Source organism: Elephas maximus, chromosome 12 (genome assembly GCF_024166365.1).
Source record: "Elephas maximus indicus isolate mEleMax1 chromosome 12, mEleMax1 primary haplotype, whole genome shotgun sequence".
Classification (NCBI taxonomy): Eukaryota; Metazoa; Chordata; class Mammalia; order Proboscidea; family Elephantidae; genus Elephas; species Elephas maximus.
Window position 1 is genome coordinate 87,915,540 of NC_064830.1, and position 17,073 is coordinate 87,932,612.

At 45.7% G+C, this 17,073-nt stretch overlaps 2 protein-coding genes across 3 annotated transcripts in view; one reads left to right on the plus strand and one right to left on the minus strand.

Moving 5' to 3' along the window:
* Positions 1-2,667, minus strand: part of GTF3C1 (general transcription factor IIIC subunit 1) — an 89,341-nt gene extending 86,674 nt beyond the window's left edge. For both annotated transcript variants that reach the window (XM_049902797.1, XM_049902796.1), the window contains exon 1: positions 2,382-2,667. In XM_049902797.1, coding sequence (XP_049758754.1) covers positions 2,382-2,602 — 221 coding nt within the window. In that variant the 5' untranslated portion in view covers positions 2,603-2,667. The remainder of the gene's footprint in view (positions 1-2,381) is intronic.
* Positions 2,668-2,742: 75 nt separating this feature from the next.
* Positions 2,743-17,073, plus strand: part of KATNIP (katanin interacting protein) — a 201,643-nt gene continuing 187,312 nt past the window's right edge. The window contains exon 1 of the mRNA XM_049902788.1: positions 2,743-2,891. Coding sequence (XP_049758745.1) covers positions 2,885-2,891 — 7 coding nt within the window. The 5' untranslated portion in view covers positions 2,743-2,884. The remainder of the gene's footprint in view (positions 2,892-17,073) is intronic.

The window sequence follows — 17,073 nt, forward strand, 5'->3', positions numbered from 1 at the left end:
GCTTGTTTAACACTCCACTCTCAAATCCCATCTTACCCCAGATTTCACGTCACCACCCCAGCCTGAACGTTCTTCTGTCTCTTCTGCCACGCCTTCCTAGACTTCTTTTGAAGGATCCTTGGCCTCCATCTAGTCTTTAAATGTTGGTGCTTCTCAGGGCTATGTCTTAAGGCCTCCAGTTACACTACACACTCTCCTCAGGATGATCTTATCCAACAGTTCTAATTACCAACTATATGGGATGACTCAAGGAGCCCGGTGGTATAGTGGTTAAGTGTTCAGCTGCTAATTGAAGGTCAGGGGTTTCAACCCACTGGAGGCTCCACGGGAGAAAGATGTGGCAGTCTGCTTCGGTAAAGATTACAGCCTTGGAATCCCTATGGGGCAGCTCTACTCTGGATCACGATGAGTGGGAACTGACTTGTGGGCAATGCGTTTTGGTTTTAAGCGATGACTCACAGATGTTAAGCTCAGTTCCTCCCTCCCATGAAACCACATGTTTGCTAAACAGAATCTGGTAAACATCTGGCTTCATGGGAGTGAAAGCAGGGCAGAGTCTCCACCTGGATGCCCCAAAGCAATCTCAAACTCAATGCGTCCTGAAGTAAATCCAGCACCTTCCTCACCTCCCACTAGACTCAGCCACCATGCTGCTTTTCTCTTTTGTTCCCTACCTCAATGTGGAGCATTTGCTCAGGTACCCAAATATCAGTAACTGGGGGCAACATCTTTGATTCCTATCACTTCTTATACCCCACATCCAATTAGGCACCAAATCCTCTTGATTCTTCTACCTAATTGGTCTTAATTCCACCTGTTTCACTCCATTCCACACCCACTATGGTAAACTAGACCACCCCTCTGTCCATGATTGTATTAATACCAATCTAATTCCACTCTTCGCCCCTAGTCTGACCTCTCTTCCCAATATTTCATCAGGCCACTTCCTTCAGTAGCTTGCAATTCTCCTTTTGATAAAGGATAAACCTCTTAATTTGGATTGAGCCAATTAAGAGCAGAATGGATTCTGAACCCATACTGAAAAAACAAACTCGTCCGAGTCAATTCTGACTCATAGCAACCCAGACTACCTGGATTCAAATCCTAGTTCTGCCCTTGCTAGCTGATGACCTTAAGCAAGTCACTTAACCCCTCTGTGCCTTAATTTTCTCTTTAGAAAAATGGGGATAATAACAATACCCACCTCCTAAAGTTGTTGTAAAAATTAAATAACTTGCTATATGTAGGATCGTAGAACAGTGCCCAACTCATTATAAGCACATTTAGGTGTCAACTATTATCCCTTATTCCCCACCACCAATTCCACACTTCAGCCAAACGTTTCTCTTCAGGCTTTCGCATTTGCTCATCTCTACCCAGAATACTCCTCACCAATTGGCCAGCTAAATCCAAACTTTAAGTATCATCTTGGACCTTATTATCTCTGGGGGCCTCGCCTGACCCTCACAATACGGCTTAAGAGCACAGGCTCTGGAGACAGGCGGCCTGGGTTCAAATCAACATTTAGTCACTTATTACCTCCACAAGCTTAGACAGGTTACTGAATTTTTGTCTGTGACTCAGTTTCCTCATATATAAAATGGAGAACGCAACAGCACCTACCTCATTAGGATTGTTGTGAGAATCAAATGAATTCATCTAACTGAAGGTCCTAGAACAGGAAGTTAGAACAGTACCTAAACCCATTGTCCTCGAGTTGATTCTGACTCATAGTAACCCTATAGGACAGGGTAGAACTGCCCTGTAGGGTTTCCAAGGAGCGGCTGGTGGATTCGAACTGCTGACCTTTTGGTTAGCAGTCGACCGTTTAACCACTGTGCCACCAGGGCTCCATGAACAGTACCTAAAAACAGTACCTAAAAAAAAAAAAAAAAAACAGTACCTAGCCAGTATTAATTCCTCAATGAACGTTAGCTATTATTATTACGGCTGAGTCTGCTGTTAGGCAGATCTCTTAGTTGTTTTAGATTCATGAAACTGGCACTGAATGGATGCGCCCTAAAGGTTTGTTGACCTCAACGGTCCCCAGTCTTGATCAGAACTGCCCTCCCACTCCAATCCTATCTTCTACCTTACAGGAAATACTCTTGAAGCCGGAAGAATAACTCTCCGTCCCCAGTCCTGCTCTTCGCCACCCACAAACACACACACATAATGGGACATTACCAGATGGTCCCCCGACCCCATCAGGCCCCTGGGCCCTGCCAGGCCTAAAGGACCCTGATTCAGCCTCAACACCGCGCCCTCCAGCAGACTCCAGTCTTCGCTGGGCTCATTTTCCCCATCCTCCTCCCGTAGGAACAAGCTCCATTAAACCCCGGGCTCTGGGCCCGTCCCCCCCGCAGGGCCAGGCAGCTGACCGGTCCTGGAGCTGGAGGTCGGGTCGCTCCCGCGGTTCCTCATAGAAGCTGATGCCTGGGTGCGTGGAAAGGGCCCGCCACAGAAACTCCCGAGTGTAGGGCTCCAAAGGCAGCGGGAAGGGCGGCACTCGCGTCTCCAGACGGCTCCAGAGTGCAGGCAGACAAAGGCCATCGAGCCCCTCCAGGGCCACCTCGTCCAACAGCGACTCCAGCGCGTCCATTGCTACTTCAGTTGGCAGCGCTCTAAGCGCCTGCGCGCCACTCTGCCAAGGCCCTCGGCCCAGCGCGCCTGCGCACAACGATTGGCGGTCCTGGGAGGCGGGTCGGACCAGAAAATCTGTGGGGCAGCTCCAGAGCGCGCGCCTGACGTCACTCGTTTTGGGGGCGGGCTCAGTCGATGGAGCTCCACCACCATTGGCCCGGAGCCCCGCAGTAACCAGGGGAACTGCAAACACTGTAGGGCCCGCTTCCGGTTCGAGTACCCGGAACCGCCGCCTCTCGGGATGGACGGTCAGTGTCCGTGGGCCCCTCCGGGAGGTTGGGCAGCTATTCTCCCATCTAAAGAAAAGGAGGCTTTGTGCTCCGGGATTGGGAGAAGAGGCTGGGGAGAGTGGTCAGTGGTATGGCCACTGCGGCAGGCTGTGCTACTGTAAGGAACCTGGTACTGGCCGGGGCCTCAGGGAGGGGTTTTAGGATAGAAAAGGAGAGTAGAGGTTTGGGGAGGATCTTTTGTGTCTGGAGTTTCAGTGGTTTCCAGGAGCCTGGGATGTGGAATTGTGGGATCTGGGAGTTGGTATGGGGATAAGCGTCATCATGGGGAGTGCGGTGGTCACTTGCTGGAAAGAGAGTTGATAATGGAGGTGGGGAGAACTAGGGAATACTACCTTAGGGAATACTACCTTCCTCTTCTTTGGTGTTGATAATGATAGACCACATTAACAGAGCACTGTTCAGTGCCAGAAACTCTGTGAGTGGTGTCAGGCGACAGCTTTGTAAGCTTCATAATATCCCTTTGAGGCCAGTGTTAACGCCTGTCTTACAGATGAGGATATTGAGGCCCAGAGAAGTTAAGTAATGTGCCCAAAGTCACACAGCCAGCAAGTGGCAGAGTGAGTAAGGAACCCAGACACTCTGGGTCTGGAGCTGCATTATAGAATTTGAGATTTGGAAAGGATCTTACGCACCGTTGATCCCAGAGGTTGGGAATCACATGTCTGCAGGGGCAAGTCTAGTGGGCTGGGTTGGGACTGTGACTAACTGAAAATCAGTTGCCTGTCTAAAAGGGAAGCAGTTCACTCAGCTCCAACCAATTGTCTTCATGGGGCACTTCTCAAAATACCACAACGGCCAAATCAACCTGAAAGCCAGATGCAGCCTGTAGGCCACTCACTAGTTAGGAATCCCTGATTTAGAATCATGGGATTGACAACTGGAAGCAAAGATAAAAAATCTATTGCCATTGAGCCCATTCCAACTCATAGCAACCCTATAGGACAGTGTAGAACTGCCCCATAGGATTTCCAAGGCTGTAATCTTTATGGGAGCAGACTGCCACATCTTTGTCCCATGGAGCAGCTGGTGGGTTTGAACCACTGACCTTTCTGTTAACAGCCGAGTGCGTAACCACAGTGCCAGCAGGGCTCCTTAATCTAAAGATAGGCTATTCTAGTATCTCATTTTACAGATTGGAAGACTAAGGCCTAGAGAGACTGGCAGGGTCTGTGCTAGAATCCAGATCACTTTTTTTTTTTTTACAACACTATCTCTCACTCCTGGAGAATTTGTTCCTCTGTGATATCCACTTCTTGCAGGGTAGAAAAACATTTTTTCTAACTGAAAAATGTCTTATGCTTAAAAGACATCTTTGCCCTTTGTACATCCGAGGCGCTGTAAAATGCCATTTAACACTTTGCCCCGTGGAAAGGTCAAGGTAATCTTGCCATGAAACAACAGAAGTCCTCAAGTGTTTGTTGACTCAGCATTTCTTTATGTGCTTATGTCAAAAGAGCTTCATTTATGTGGGTTATATCTACAATATTTATCATATTAGAAATTAAAACTGAGAAAATCTTACAACTTTCACTTACCAATTCATTTAAAAACAATAATAAACGCATTACATCTGAAGGCTTTAAATGAAAAATACTTGTATTTTCCAAAACAATAAAATAACATAGAAGAGTTATTGCTTACATTTTTGCAGATGTCTTCAATGTTTAGTTTACTAGAAGGCAGCTAGATTCTCATACCTCCCTTTGCGTCCAAGCTGTTGTCATCAGGGCAAATGTTCACACAGTGAAAAAGACCAATAACATTTTAGGATGGTTATGGAAGTAGTTTTGTTCTAGCAGACTCTCAGATATGGTTTTGAAGACCCCCTCCTAGGATCCGTGCAACACACTTTGAGAAACCATGCTATATTAGACCATTTTCAAGAAGTCTGACTGGTCACTTCTAATTGTTAGCCCATCATTACTCCTAGTAACGTTATCGCCCAGTGGAGGAATCTGTTTCCAATTATTCCAAAAAGGAATAATTTCTCCTCTTGAAGAACGTATTTACCCTAGAACTAGATTTCACGTTCAAAGAATCCCAGTTTCCATTCCAATTTTTATAACTTTGATTTACGCACAATTTTATAGGCACATACACATTCGTCCGGTGAAGTGAAGCGTACCTGGATGAGTTACGATTCTAGCCCACTAGGTAAACCAAGCCTGGCCTTATTAGAAAGGTGTTTACTTCCTAAACTGACGGAAGCTCAAATGTCTAGCAGATATCCCCAAACTGAATTGTCGTTTGGTTTATTCTGCATGTCAAAATCACATAGCTTTTCACAACTACCCCCAACCACACACACACACACACACACACACACACATACACACAGAGGTTTTGACTTTGGGCAAGTCACATCTGACTCTGCAGTGCAGCATGGCCTATGCTCATCAGTTTTGGGTGGTCATATATAACCCTGGATTTGAATCTCAGCTATGTACTTTGGACTCTCTAGGCCTCAGTTTTGCCTGTCAGAAAAATGGGGATAATGATGAAGCCTGCCTTGCTTTGTGGATTCGGTAAGATAGTGCATAAAGCCACTTAATACCAAGTCTGGCATATGAAAGAAACAATAACAACAACTCTCCTGTGAGGTAGCTAATGCTTCATTATGTACAAACGAACCAAGTTCTTCGACACTGCAGGCAGAAGAAGGAAGGGGGACTCTGACAGGAACTCTCTAGCAAATAGTCATCTTTGTCATTAGCTGAGTCTTTATTGAAAAGAAACCCCAGTGTTTGACATTTTTAATTTAGACAAAGGTAAACTGGCAATGCGTGAGTCTTCTGCCTATGAAACCGTTCACCTTTGTGTTAAAGTCAAATTTCCCCCTAGTGCTTTTATAATAGGAGGTGGTTTAGAAAAAATATTTCTACTCAGTTTTCTGGGAACATAATAATTATAGACAAAAGTTCAGCACAGCAGAATCATTAGAGAGGATTTTAAAGCTGTTCATTTGCCTTTTGTTCCCCCCACCAGAGCAAATATTCAACATTTCCCCTGTTTACACTGTTCATTTGCTTAGCAAACTTTCTCCAAGAATTCATAATGCCAAGATGAAATTTCGCCCAGCTTGTCCAAATAATCCCCAACTGCACACCGGGTGATGGTTGAATTAGTCAGGTTTTGCTGAAAGTACACTGTGAGCATATCTGATCTCCCCTGTGCTGGTATGTGTTCACCTGGGCTCCTGGGAATTGGCCTGTTTCTCTTACTGCTTAAAATAAGCCAAGCAAAAAACAACAATAAAATAAAGCAAGCATTCAGCAGGCAAAAGAAATGTGTATTCCAGATAGTCTCTGCGTCTCTTCAGTTGTCTTCTTTGCTCCCATCCGTGGGTCTGACTCGTTTCCTTTCTTTCCCATTCATGCCACCCTGTCGTTTTAGCTAACTTGACCTTGACGTGCTAGGCTTTGCTTTTGTTTCCTTAAATGGCGTTCATTCATTGATCCAACAACATTTCAGTGCCCTCTGTGTGCTGGGAGGAAGAGATACCAAGATGAATAAGATCGAATCCAGGCAAAGGGTGTATGTGTTGTACTATTCTTAAAAGTTTTCTGTAAGGGTGGTTTTTAGTTTTTTAAATATAAGTTAAATTTTTTTTTGAAACTCAAAAAATAGAGATGTAGTGATTTGAAAATGAATTCTCTATATCAGAGGTTGCAAACTGATAGCCTCGGAACTGAATACAGCCCCAAACCAGAACCAAACCTGCTGCTCTCTAGTCAACTCGGACTCATGGTGACCTCATATGTTTCAGAGTAGAACTACACTTCAGAGTTCTCATGGCTGTGACCTTTCAGAAGCAGATCACCAGGCCTTTCTTCTGAGGTACCTCTGGGTGGGTTTGAACTGCCAACCTTTCAGTTAGTAGCTGAGTGCTTCAACTGTTTGTGCCACCCACTGCCTCCCTGAACATAGTCCATACCAAAAAAAAAAAACAAAACCCAAACCCGTTGCCGTCAAATCAATTCTGACTTGTAGCGACCCTATAGGACAGAGTAGAACTACCCCATAGAGTTTCCAAGGAGCACCTGGTGGATTCCAACTGCTGACGTGTTGGTTAGGAGCCGTAGCTCTTAACCACTATGCCACCAGGGTTTCCACTATGCATGTTTATTTAGCCCATAATAATTTGTTTTAAAATTTTTTAATTAGTCACCAAAACTGAAAGATTGGGAGATTTCACACAAATATCTGATTATGTTGTTCTCTTGAAAATGTCAAGAAATTCTGTCAACTCCGAATCAGAATTCTGCATTGCAGCAATTCCCTCATGGCTAGAGCTGAGCCACTGCCCCCTTTAGAAGGGAGCAGCACTTTTCACTTCATCACAGCACCTGCTTGACCAGCGTCCCTCAGGACATGCGGACCTACCTGGCCCAGTAGTCATTTAAAGTTACAATCCTGTTCTAGTATTAACTTGGGCATAGTATGTGCCATACTGTGCCATATTTGTTCTTTTAGTTTTACTAATCTGAAAAGAGGAGGGAGGATATGTGCCCTGCCCTTAAGAAGTTCGTGGTCTAGTGAGAGAGGCCTAAAGATACATCAAAAAAAACCCAAACCCAATGCCATCGAGTCGATTCCGACTCATAGCGACCCTATAGGACAGAGTAGAACTGCCCCATAGAGTTTCCAAGGAGCACCTGGTGGATTCAAACTGCCGACCCTTTGGTTAGCAGCCGTACCACTTAACCACTACGCCACCAGGGTTTCTTAAAGATACATAGGAGCCCCTAAAAGATAACATTGTAAAGGCCTTTGCCTTTCCCAGAACACTCTGGCCCACTGCCCGCTTTTGTAAATAAAGTTTTATTGGAACACAGCCACACCTGTTCATATCATGTTGTCTATGGCTGCTTTCATGCTACAGTGGCGGAGTTGAGTAGTTATGACAGAGACCATATGGTCTGCAAAACAAAAAATATTTACTATCTGGCCCTTTATTGGAATAGTTTGCCAACCCCTAGCATAGAGGATCTCATTTGGTTCTTGAGACAAATCAGTATACCAAAAAAAAACCAAACCCAGTGCCATTGATTCTGACTCATAACGACCCTATATAGGACAGACAGAACTGCCCCATAGAGTTTTCAAGGAGCGCCTGGTGGATTCAAACTGCTGACCCTTTGGCTAGCAGCCATAGCACTTAACCACTGCACCACCAGTGTTTCCAGACTGTGCCCATTTTGTACTATACAGCCCATCTGTAGCAAAGCCAGGACTCAACACAATAAAGTTCACACTCCTTAGTATATCATCAGCCCTCTCTCAACCCTGCCCCTCCACTGTGGCCAGGGAGTGAGTCTGGGGGCGCGGCCTGCCGTTTGTGCCAGTGGAGGTATAAGCACAGTTTAAAAAGCATCACCCTTGATTATCTTTCAGCTCCCTCAGGGCCTGCCTCTGTGGCTGGTCCTGCATTTCCAAGTAGACGAGGCCTTAGGAACAGCAATCTGGTTGGAAAGGAGAGCTCAAAGCTACTTGCAGAGCACTTTATGTGTAAGATTATATATAAGATTAAGATTAAGTAACAGTTGTCCTCAATGCTACTGGGCTGACTACTGGTGACATTAATAATTGCCCTGTGGACATAGCACTTTAATGGGAGAGCTTCTCTGGGTGAGCAGTTCTCCTCCCCTCTCACCTCCCCGAGGTTGTTCTGCTAGACTCCAGCGCATCTTGACACACTTACCCACTTTCATCTCATGTCCAGGAATTTTTTACTGGGCTGAACCGGATCCATAGATGTTTTTCCCCTACTTAAAAACAGAGATTTCACATAAAAACCTGGACTTCCCAGTCTCTTGATAAACAGGGTGGTTTGACCCCACGGGGCCTGCCATCCCACACTGCCCTGGTTGTCCAGCGCTGAGCTATGGTCACTCCCTTGATCCTGGACCTGCGCTGATGGTTTGACCCCTTCTGGCTGCTGACTTCAGTCATGAGAGCTCACTACTTGCATTGAGACACTGGTCTGACCCTGCAGGTGTCTGAGATTCCAGCTCACACCCAAGCCCCTTCAGAATGCTGGCCATCTCTTGAGCTCACCATACTGGTTCCTGCCTCCCTGCCTCTGCCCTTGCTGTGTTCCTGCCAGCTGTGCCCTTCTCGCAAGTTCCCTCTACACTGTCGATTGCAGCAACTGGCACGACCTACAAAATTAAGTCCTCCTGTGTGGTGAGATTCCATAGCTCTGTGCATCGGGCTGTATCATAGCTGTTGGGCTCCATGCCTTTCTCTCTCTTTGAGGGCAGGAGCTACTTTTGTTCCTTTGTATGCTGAACACCCGGCACAAGGACTTGGCACAACATAGATGCCTGTGAGTGTTTGTTGGGTTGACATTGTAACCAGGAAAGAGATTAACTGACATGTCCCCTGGTGAATTGCTGGCTGATCTCCATCAAGCAAACAGAAAGGCCTTGTAGCCAAGCTTCCAGGCTAAGTTTCAGAGGCCCTTGCAGGTTTACTTTTTCTCTAGCACAGAAGTATGGTTCCTCCAGACATTGTCCTTTGGAGTAGTTCTACCCAGTCATCGTAATGTTCCCTGTCCTAGCTACCTTTACTGTAGCCTCTGTTTTCTTGTTATTTCCCTCTGTACTTTTCGGTTAGCCTTCCTATCCTTCCCCAATAAATTTCCTCTCCCAATAAAGTCACTTCATTCTTACTTTACTTTTGAGCCTACTGCTACCTTGACCACCTGCAGCTGGTGGGTTCTCTGGAGATAGCCCTTGACTTAAAGCATCCTTTGGGATAGGAAAGGCACAGGTGAAGGTGGCACCTGGCAGGAAAGTGGAGGGACCACACACATCAGGTCACCAACCACAGGACTCTCAAGGCGCACACCTTTCTGACTTCTAAGTGAACTTAGAAGTGACTTCTAAGTGAACTTGTGTGTGTGTGTGTTCTCCAAATAGTCCCCAACCTTTTAGATACATTTTATGAACCCACCTAAAATCACGGAAGGTTAGAGCTGGAAAGGACTTGATCAGTCTAGTCCAAGGTCCTATTTTGGGGACCCTGAGGTACCTGGAAACACTGGTGGCAAAGTGGTTAAGAGCTATGGCTGCTAACCAAAAAGGTCAAGAGTTTGAACCTACCAGGCGCTCCTTGGAAACCCAATGAGGTAGTTCTGCTCTGTCCTGTGGGGTTGCTATAAGTTGGAATTGACTCGGGGGCAACAGGTCTGAAGTATCTGAGAACCCTAAGGATCCAGGGTAAAAAAAAAAAAAAAAAAAGGGATCACAAATTTAGAAGCCTGCAGGGACCAGGTAGGTAATGTAAGTGACTGCAGTGGCCAGGATTTATATCATTATGCTGTTTTATGTTGGAGTCTTATAACACCTAAACATACTTTATATATCTGATACCCAGGAATATTATTCAGTTTCATAAAGAAGTCTGTTGTCTACTAGTTTCTTGAAGCATGTGGGGGCCTTGGTCTCTCCATCATCTAGACAATGGAGATGATAATGGTATCCACCTCCTAGGATTGCTGTGAGAATTGAATTGAGTTAACAGATGCAGAGTCCTTAGATCAGGGCCCGGCGCACAGTAAGTACCTGTGTGAGTATTAGCTACTTCTCTGATTTGGTGATGCTCTCGCTTTTGCTGGAGACGTGGACACAAGGACCTCACTTTCATCATTACTACAGGGAAAAATCTCTCAGGCATTGTGACAAATGGCAACTTGGAGTTGGCCTCCGTGGCAAGGAGACAGCTGTGAGGTGGGGGTGGGAACCGGAGGGCCCCACACCATCTGGCGGCCCCTCGCCCTCACCTCCTGTTGTTGACTGTTGCCAGGGCGGAATACAGGCCCTTATTGCCAGATTTTTCCATTTTTTCAAGAGAATCCAGGTATCAGTAATTTTTAATGTGAAATCACCAAGCTCTAAACGTTGACTAGGAAAACAAAACACTTTTTTTAAACATTACGGAGACCCGACAGACATCTGTGCGCTGGATGCAGCTAGAGAGAGACTTGGGATCTGGTCTGATTGCTGTCCTTCATCAGACACTAAGGCCAAGGCCGAGGGAAGTTAAATGCCCACTCCTGATGACATAGCCTGGGAGTGGGAGAATAAGGTCCAGGTCTGTCTCAGCCCAGCACCCCACCCCCACCGCATAGCCTCCCTCCTAATGAGGCTGCACAGTGTGAAGTTCTGCTTCTTGCCTTCTTTGAGATGGAGATTTCATTTTAAGCCTGCAGAAGGGAACCGTGAAAACCAGGGCAAAGGCTTAGACTCTTCTCCCTCCCTCTCTTGTGGCTGCTCACTGCCCTGTGCCTTCCTTATTCTGGAGAGAAGCAGAAGGAGCAGAGCTGCGGAGTCAGAGGGGCTTCAAACTCAGATTCCTCCTCTTATCATCAGCTGCGTGACCTCGGAGAAGGCAGTCACTTTATCTCTTAGTGCCTGTTGTTGTTAGGTGCCGTCTAGTCGGTTGCGACGCATAGCCACCCTATGTACGACAGAACGAAACGCTGCCCGTCCTGCGCCATCCTGACAATCCTCATTATGTTTGAGCCGATTGTTGCAGCCACTGTGTCAATCCATCTTGTTGAGGGTCTTCCTCTTTTCCGCTGACCCTGTACTTTACCAAGCATGATCTCCTTCTCCAGGGACTGGTCCCTCCTGATAACTTGTCCAAAGTATGTGAGATGTAGTCTCGCCATCCTTGCTCTAAGGAGCATCCTGGCTGTACTTCTTCCAAGACAGATTTGTTTGTTCTTTTGGCAGTCCAGGGTATATTCTTAGTGCCTAGACTCTTAAATCGTAAAATGGAAATGATAAAAGAACCTTTCCATAGGGCTGCTTTGAACATCAAGTGAATTCATTCATCTAAAGCCTTTAGGACCATGCCTGACTCTTAGTAGGCTACCGGTAGGAGTCAGCTGTCCCAGGAGTGAATGCCTGTTGTTTCCTTAGGGTTCGGGGGAGGGTCTCATGCACCATTTCCTGTGTTTTCCAAGACAGATTAGAGATAACAGATACAGGCCTTTTAATTTGGATGCACACACACACACCCATGTACACACCTTTTCACAAATGCCATGCCCATGCTTGTTTTCTATGGGAAGCTGGGAGTGGGAGGATAGAGCTGAGTTGGGGGGGTGGAGCTTGTGTGATAGAACAGTGGTAGACCGAAGTACAGTTCAGCGTGTTGTCATATAAACCACTGATTAGATTATAAAAGTGTAGCATTTACTTATCTTTACTATTCAAGTGGGGAAAAAAATCAATATTATCCAATTACCTCCAATGGGGTATTAAACTTAACTTTGTCATATTTTGTTTCACCATCCCAGAAATAGTGGGGGGAAGGGGTCAGCAAAGCACATTGCCAGAGAAGATGAAGTCTTTACTGCAGTTCATAATTATGCCTCCTGTCCCTTCCGGCATTGTCCATTCAGAAATTCAGTCATTTGTTCATTCATCAATTCCAGAAATGTCTTCCAGTGCCGATCCATCCCAGGCACTGTTCCAGGTGTGGGGAATTCAGTGGTGAAAAAGCCAGATGGGGCCTCTGATTTAACAGAGCAGCTATTGGGAAGACAGACCACAACAAACACATTAATAAGAAAAAGATAAGTGCTGTGCAGAAAATTAAAGTAGGGACCCTGGGGGCTAGTTCTCTCTGAGAAGGTAGGTCCGTTTAAGCTAAGACCTGATCGATAATAAGGAACTAGCCATTCCAAGACCAATGGGAAGTGTACTCCAGAAAGAGGGAACAGAGAGAGTAAGGGCCATGAGGCAGGAAGGAATTGTGCACTAGAAGAAAGGCTGATGGGGCTGCAGGGACCTGGGCCTGAGCAAGGCGACATAGTGAGGTCCAAGAGGTCACAGGTGCCTGGCCACACAGGCCTGATCATCCAGGGCCAGGAGTTTGGATTCTCTTCTGCATGCAGAGGGGAACATTGGCAGGTCAAGCAAATGATAACGTGTTATTTATATATGGCTGCTGGGGGTCAAGGCAGGCCAGGATGGAGGCTGAGAGACCACTAGATGCTTGTTGAAGAAGGGGGCTTGGAGAGGGGTGGTGGAGGGGAGTGGACGGATTCCAGATATATTTGGGAGGCAGAATTCAGCAGAACCCACTGGGATCCATGAATAGTCAGTAGTTCATGGGAGAGGGAACTAATAACCAGGAACTACCTACTGTGTGCAGGGCACTGTTTTAAGTGTTTTTACATATGCTGTCTTAACCCTGACAATGAACTTAAAGGGAATTCGTACTATTAGGATTCGCAAGAAGGTAATAAGCGGCTGAGCCAGACAGGCTGACCCAGAGCCTACCCTCTCCACCCCTTCATTGTCCTCAGGCTCTCTTCTAATTATGAAGCTGGCCAAAGAACACATAGCTAAGCATTTCTAGACCAACCGAATGTAGGAAACAGTGTGCAAGTTATAAATAACCATTGCTAGCTGCCAGCTGCTGTTTGGGTTTGGAAAGGAAAAGAGGATCTTAGCGTGACTTGTTTATCTCAGGTAATTTGGCAGTAAACTGGGCCCCGGGAATTTGATTTACACAGAAAATGCAAAGAAAGAGTGACAGGCACATTGTTTCAGGCTTTCGGAAGGCAGAATGTAACTGAGAGGCCCAGAGCCACCCCAGAGGCCCACATAGGGGCCTGTGTTTACCAGGTGTGCTCTTTGTCTCACAGATTCCTGTTGTTTTGATGCAATTTCCTTAAAGAGGTCCTTCCAAAGGGGTCGTTGGCATCAAGATAAACGAAAAGGGAAAAAAAACCTTTGCGGTTGAGTCGATTCCGACTCGTAGCAACCCTATGGGGTAGAGTAGAGCTGCCCCATAGAGTTTTCAAGGAGTGCCTGGTGGATTTGAACTGCTGACCATTTGGTTAGCAGCCATAGCTCTTAGCCACTACGCCACTTCCACAATGAGGGAAGTAGGAGATTTTTCAGCCTTCTGCCTAGTTATTTATTAGGTTGGAAACTAGAGAGCTGCTTTATTGGGCCTGAATAGAGCTTTAAATTTTAATGACTTGTCAACATTTAAAAATTAGACGCTTTCTCATAAAACCGAACTTGCAGCTTCTCTGGAAAAATCTCGTCTAGCAAAATGGGGTCCCTATTCTTGCATGGATACCGGTTGGAGCTGAGCAGTGATTCCCCCTTCTAGGCTAAGCAGGTGATCTCAAGCCTGCCCCTACCCCACCACCTGAGTTTGCCACATTATCCAACATGTGTCTTTGCAACCCCTGCAGGTGGAAGCCAGGATGAAGGTTCCAGAAGTGCTCAGGAAGTTGGAATGGGGCTGAGGGTGTGTGCGGGAGGAGGTGGGTAATGACGATGTAGCTGGGGGGCTCCACATTCCTGGACTTGAAGAAGGGCGTGCAGGCAGGCGGTAGAGGATTGTAAAGAGCCTGAGCACCGGGGGTGTAGTCAGACCCATGGGTTTCTAAGCCGAGTTCTTCCTCTTCCTTCCTGGGCAAGTCACTTTACTTCTCTGAGCTGCTTTGTGGCATAGGTTAGGAAATTCTGAGAGCTATCGTACAAGGAAGCGCCTGGCAATCAATGGTGCCCAGGAAGCAGTAATGGAATCCAGCCCCAAGTAAAACCATGATTTCCAGACAAGCCTTCTGGCCAGGCCCCAGTTTTATTTTCTGATCCCTTTTCTATCCTTATCTTGGCTGGCTATTTCATAAAAACTTTGCCCTCACATAAATGAGTGGGTCACCAATAGCCCACTGGCTTAGCGAAGAAACATAGGGCCATTGTTTCAATTTCCAGAAACCATCTTTTGTCATCACTTCATTCTTATCTCTCATACATTTACAGATTGATCTCTTAAAAGAAGGCAGTTTGTCCTCCGAAAATATTATGTTCTTTTTCCGGCAAGCTTCGGGGTCCTGAGGTTCATGGAGGCTCTTCCATCACCTGCTGACGGACCGCCCTCTCTTGGGCCTGAGCTGGGAAAGCCTACAGCATTTCTTGTTATACTATTTTTTTTTTTAAAGAAAATTTGAATCAGCCTTTTGGACACTTAATATTTTAAGTTTAATTTAGTTTTTTTTTTTTTTGAATAGGAAATAAATCCAAATCTTTCAAAAAGAAAAACAGTATTAAAAAAATAATGGTAAAAAGTCTCTCTTATACATGTGCTCTCTCATTTGCTTCTTTGTTACAAATAGTAACGATGTGACTGTATTTTATTTTCTCTCAGAGAAAAGGTCATATACTAAATATACTTTCTGCTCTTTGATTTTTTTTCCTATAATATATGGCCATCTGACAAAGATATATGGGGCACTGGTGGCACAATGGTTGAGAGCTACAGCTGCTAACCAGAAGGTCGGTGATTGGAATCCACCAGCTAGTCCTTGGAAACCCCTATGGGGCGGTTCTACTGTGTCCTATAGGGTCGCTATGAGTTGGAATGGACTCGATAGCAATGGGTTTGGTTTGGATAACAGGGTATATAAGGAGCTTGCTCATCCTTTTCCCCAACTTATTAGTATTCCATTCCATCCTGTGGATTCCCCATAGTTATTCAGCCAGTCCCCTACTAATGGACCTATGGGTTATTTCTAATATATATTTTTTTATTACAAATTGTAATACAGTGAATACCTTGTACATATGTTGGTTTCCTGTTTGTGGAGGGGTTTCTTTATGGTAAATTCCTAGAAGTGATAGTGCTAGCTCAAAGGGAATACTTCTGAAGATGTTGCCAAAATACTCTACAAAGGGACTGTACCATCTTGCCCTCCTTCCAGCCATGCTCAGAAGTGCATGTTTCCCAGGCCTTGCCAGCAGTGCATTGTCAAACCTCTGGATTTTTGCCAATCTCATAGACGAGAGAAAATGGTGTCTCAGCAGGATATTCAGCATCTAAATTAAAGCACCTGGAGATATAAAATGAGAGCAACATGAGCCCTCACGGTTGGATGAGAGAAAAAATAAGTTGAGTCTCATCTCTGTAACCAAATGGAGGAACCATCACCCCACTGGGGAGAAACAAGTTCTTTCTTCAAAACTCCTTTGTGACAGGTTGGTCCCTGCATGGACAGACCTCTTTGCCTGCAGAATTTTCATGGAGTCACCTTTACTCTCCAATGCCCAGCCTTTCCTGCCAAGGCTGAGCATTTTATCCACGTGGATGAGAATGAGTGTCTTGATGCCCAGCCTGCCTCTCCACATTTGGCATTTTATTCCCATCGTCATATTCCAGATTTTCTCATTGAGCCATCTGGCTAGGTGGGAGCTCCATCTTCTTTGACCATTGGGGAATCATTTTCTTCTCATACCTCTATTAATGGCTCTTAAAGTACATTAAAAAAAAAAAAATGGGTCACAGAAAGAGCTTCTTAAATCAAACCCTTTCGCCAGCACATTCTGGCGTTCTTGCACTGGTCTTTAACCACCTAAGGGGTGGTGTAGTGGTTCTGAGTATAAGCTCTGGATGAGACTGCCTGGATTCAAATCAAGGAGAACTGCTCCATAGGGTTTCCAAGGAGCACCTGGTGGATTTGAACTACCAGCCTTTTTAGTTAGCAGCCGTAGCTCTAAACTCCTACGCCACCAGGGTTTCCTCTCCACTCACTAGGTGGATTATGTTGAGCAGGTTTCCTAACTTCTTTGGGTCTCAGTGTCCTCATCGGACATGTGGGGTTAGTAATAGTACCTATTTCATAGGGTAGCTGTGAGGAGTAAATAAGTTGATGCATGTAAAGCACTTAGCCCTGAGCCTAGTACTTGGCGCAGAGTAAGCCCTACCCAAGGTGAGCTTTCATGGTGATGGTAATGATGGTGGTGATGGTAATGATGGTGGTGATAATGATGATGGTGGTGATGATTATGATGGTGATAATGACAGTGAAATGACATTTTTGGGACCTTGAGAAAGCAGCCCAATCACTTGGCCTCAGTTTGCTTGTTTCTCATTTCTTCCTTAGTGCGTACCACTGGGAATAATAATATCCATCTAAAGCAGGAGTTGGCAAACTATAGCCCATGGTTTGGCCCACTGCCTATTTTTGTAAATAAAGCTTTATTGTGGCACAGCCATGCCCATTTGTTTACATATTGTCTGTGGCTGCTTGGGTGCTACTAGGGCAGAGTTGAGAAGTTATGCTAGCAACCGTACGGCCTTAGGACCTTCTGGCCTGCAAAGTAAA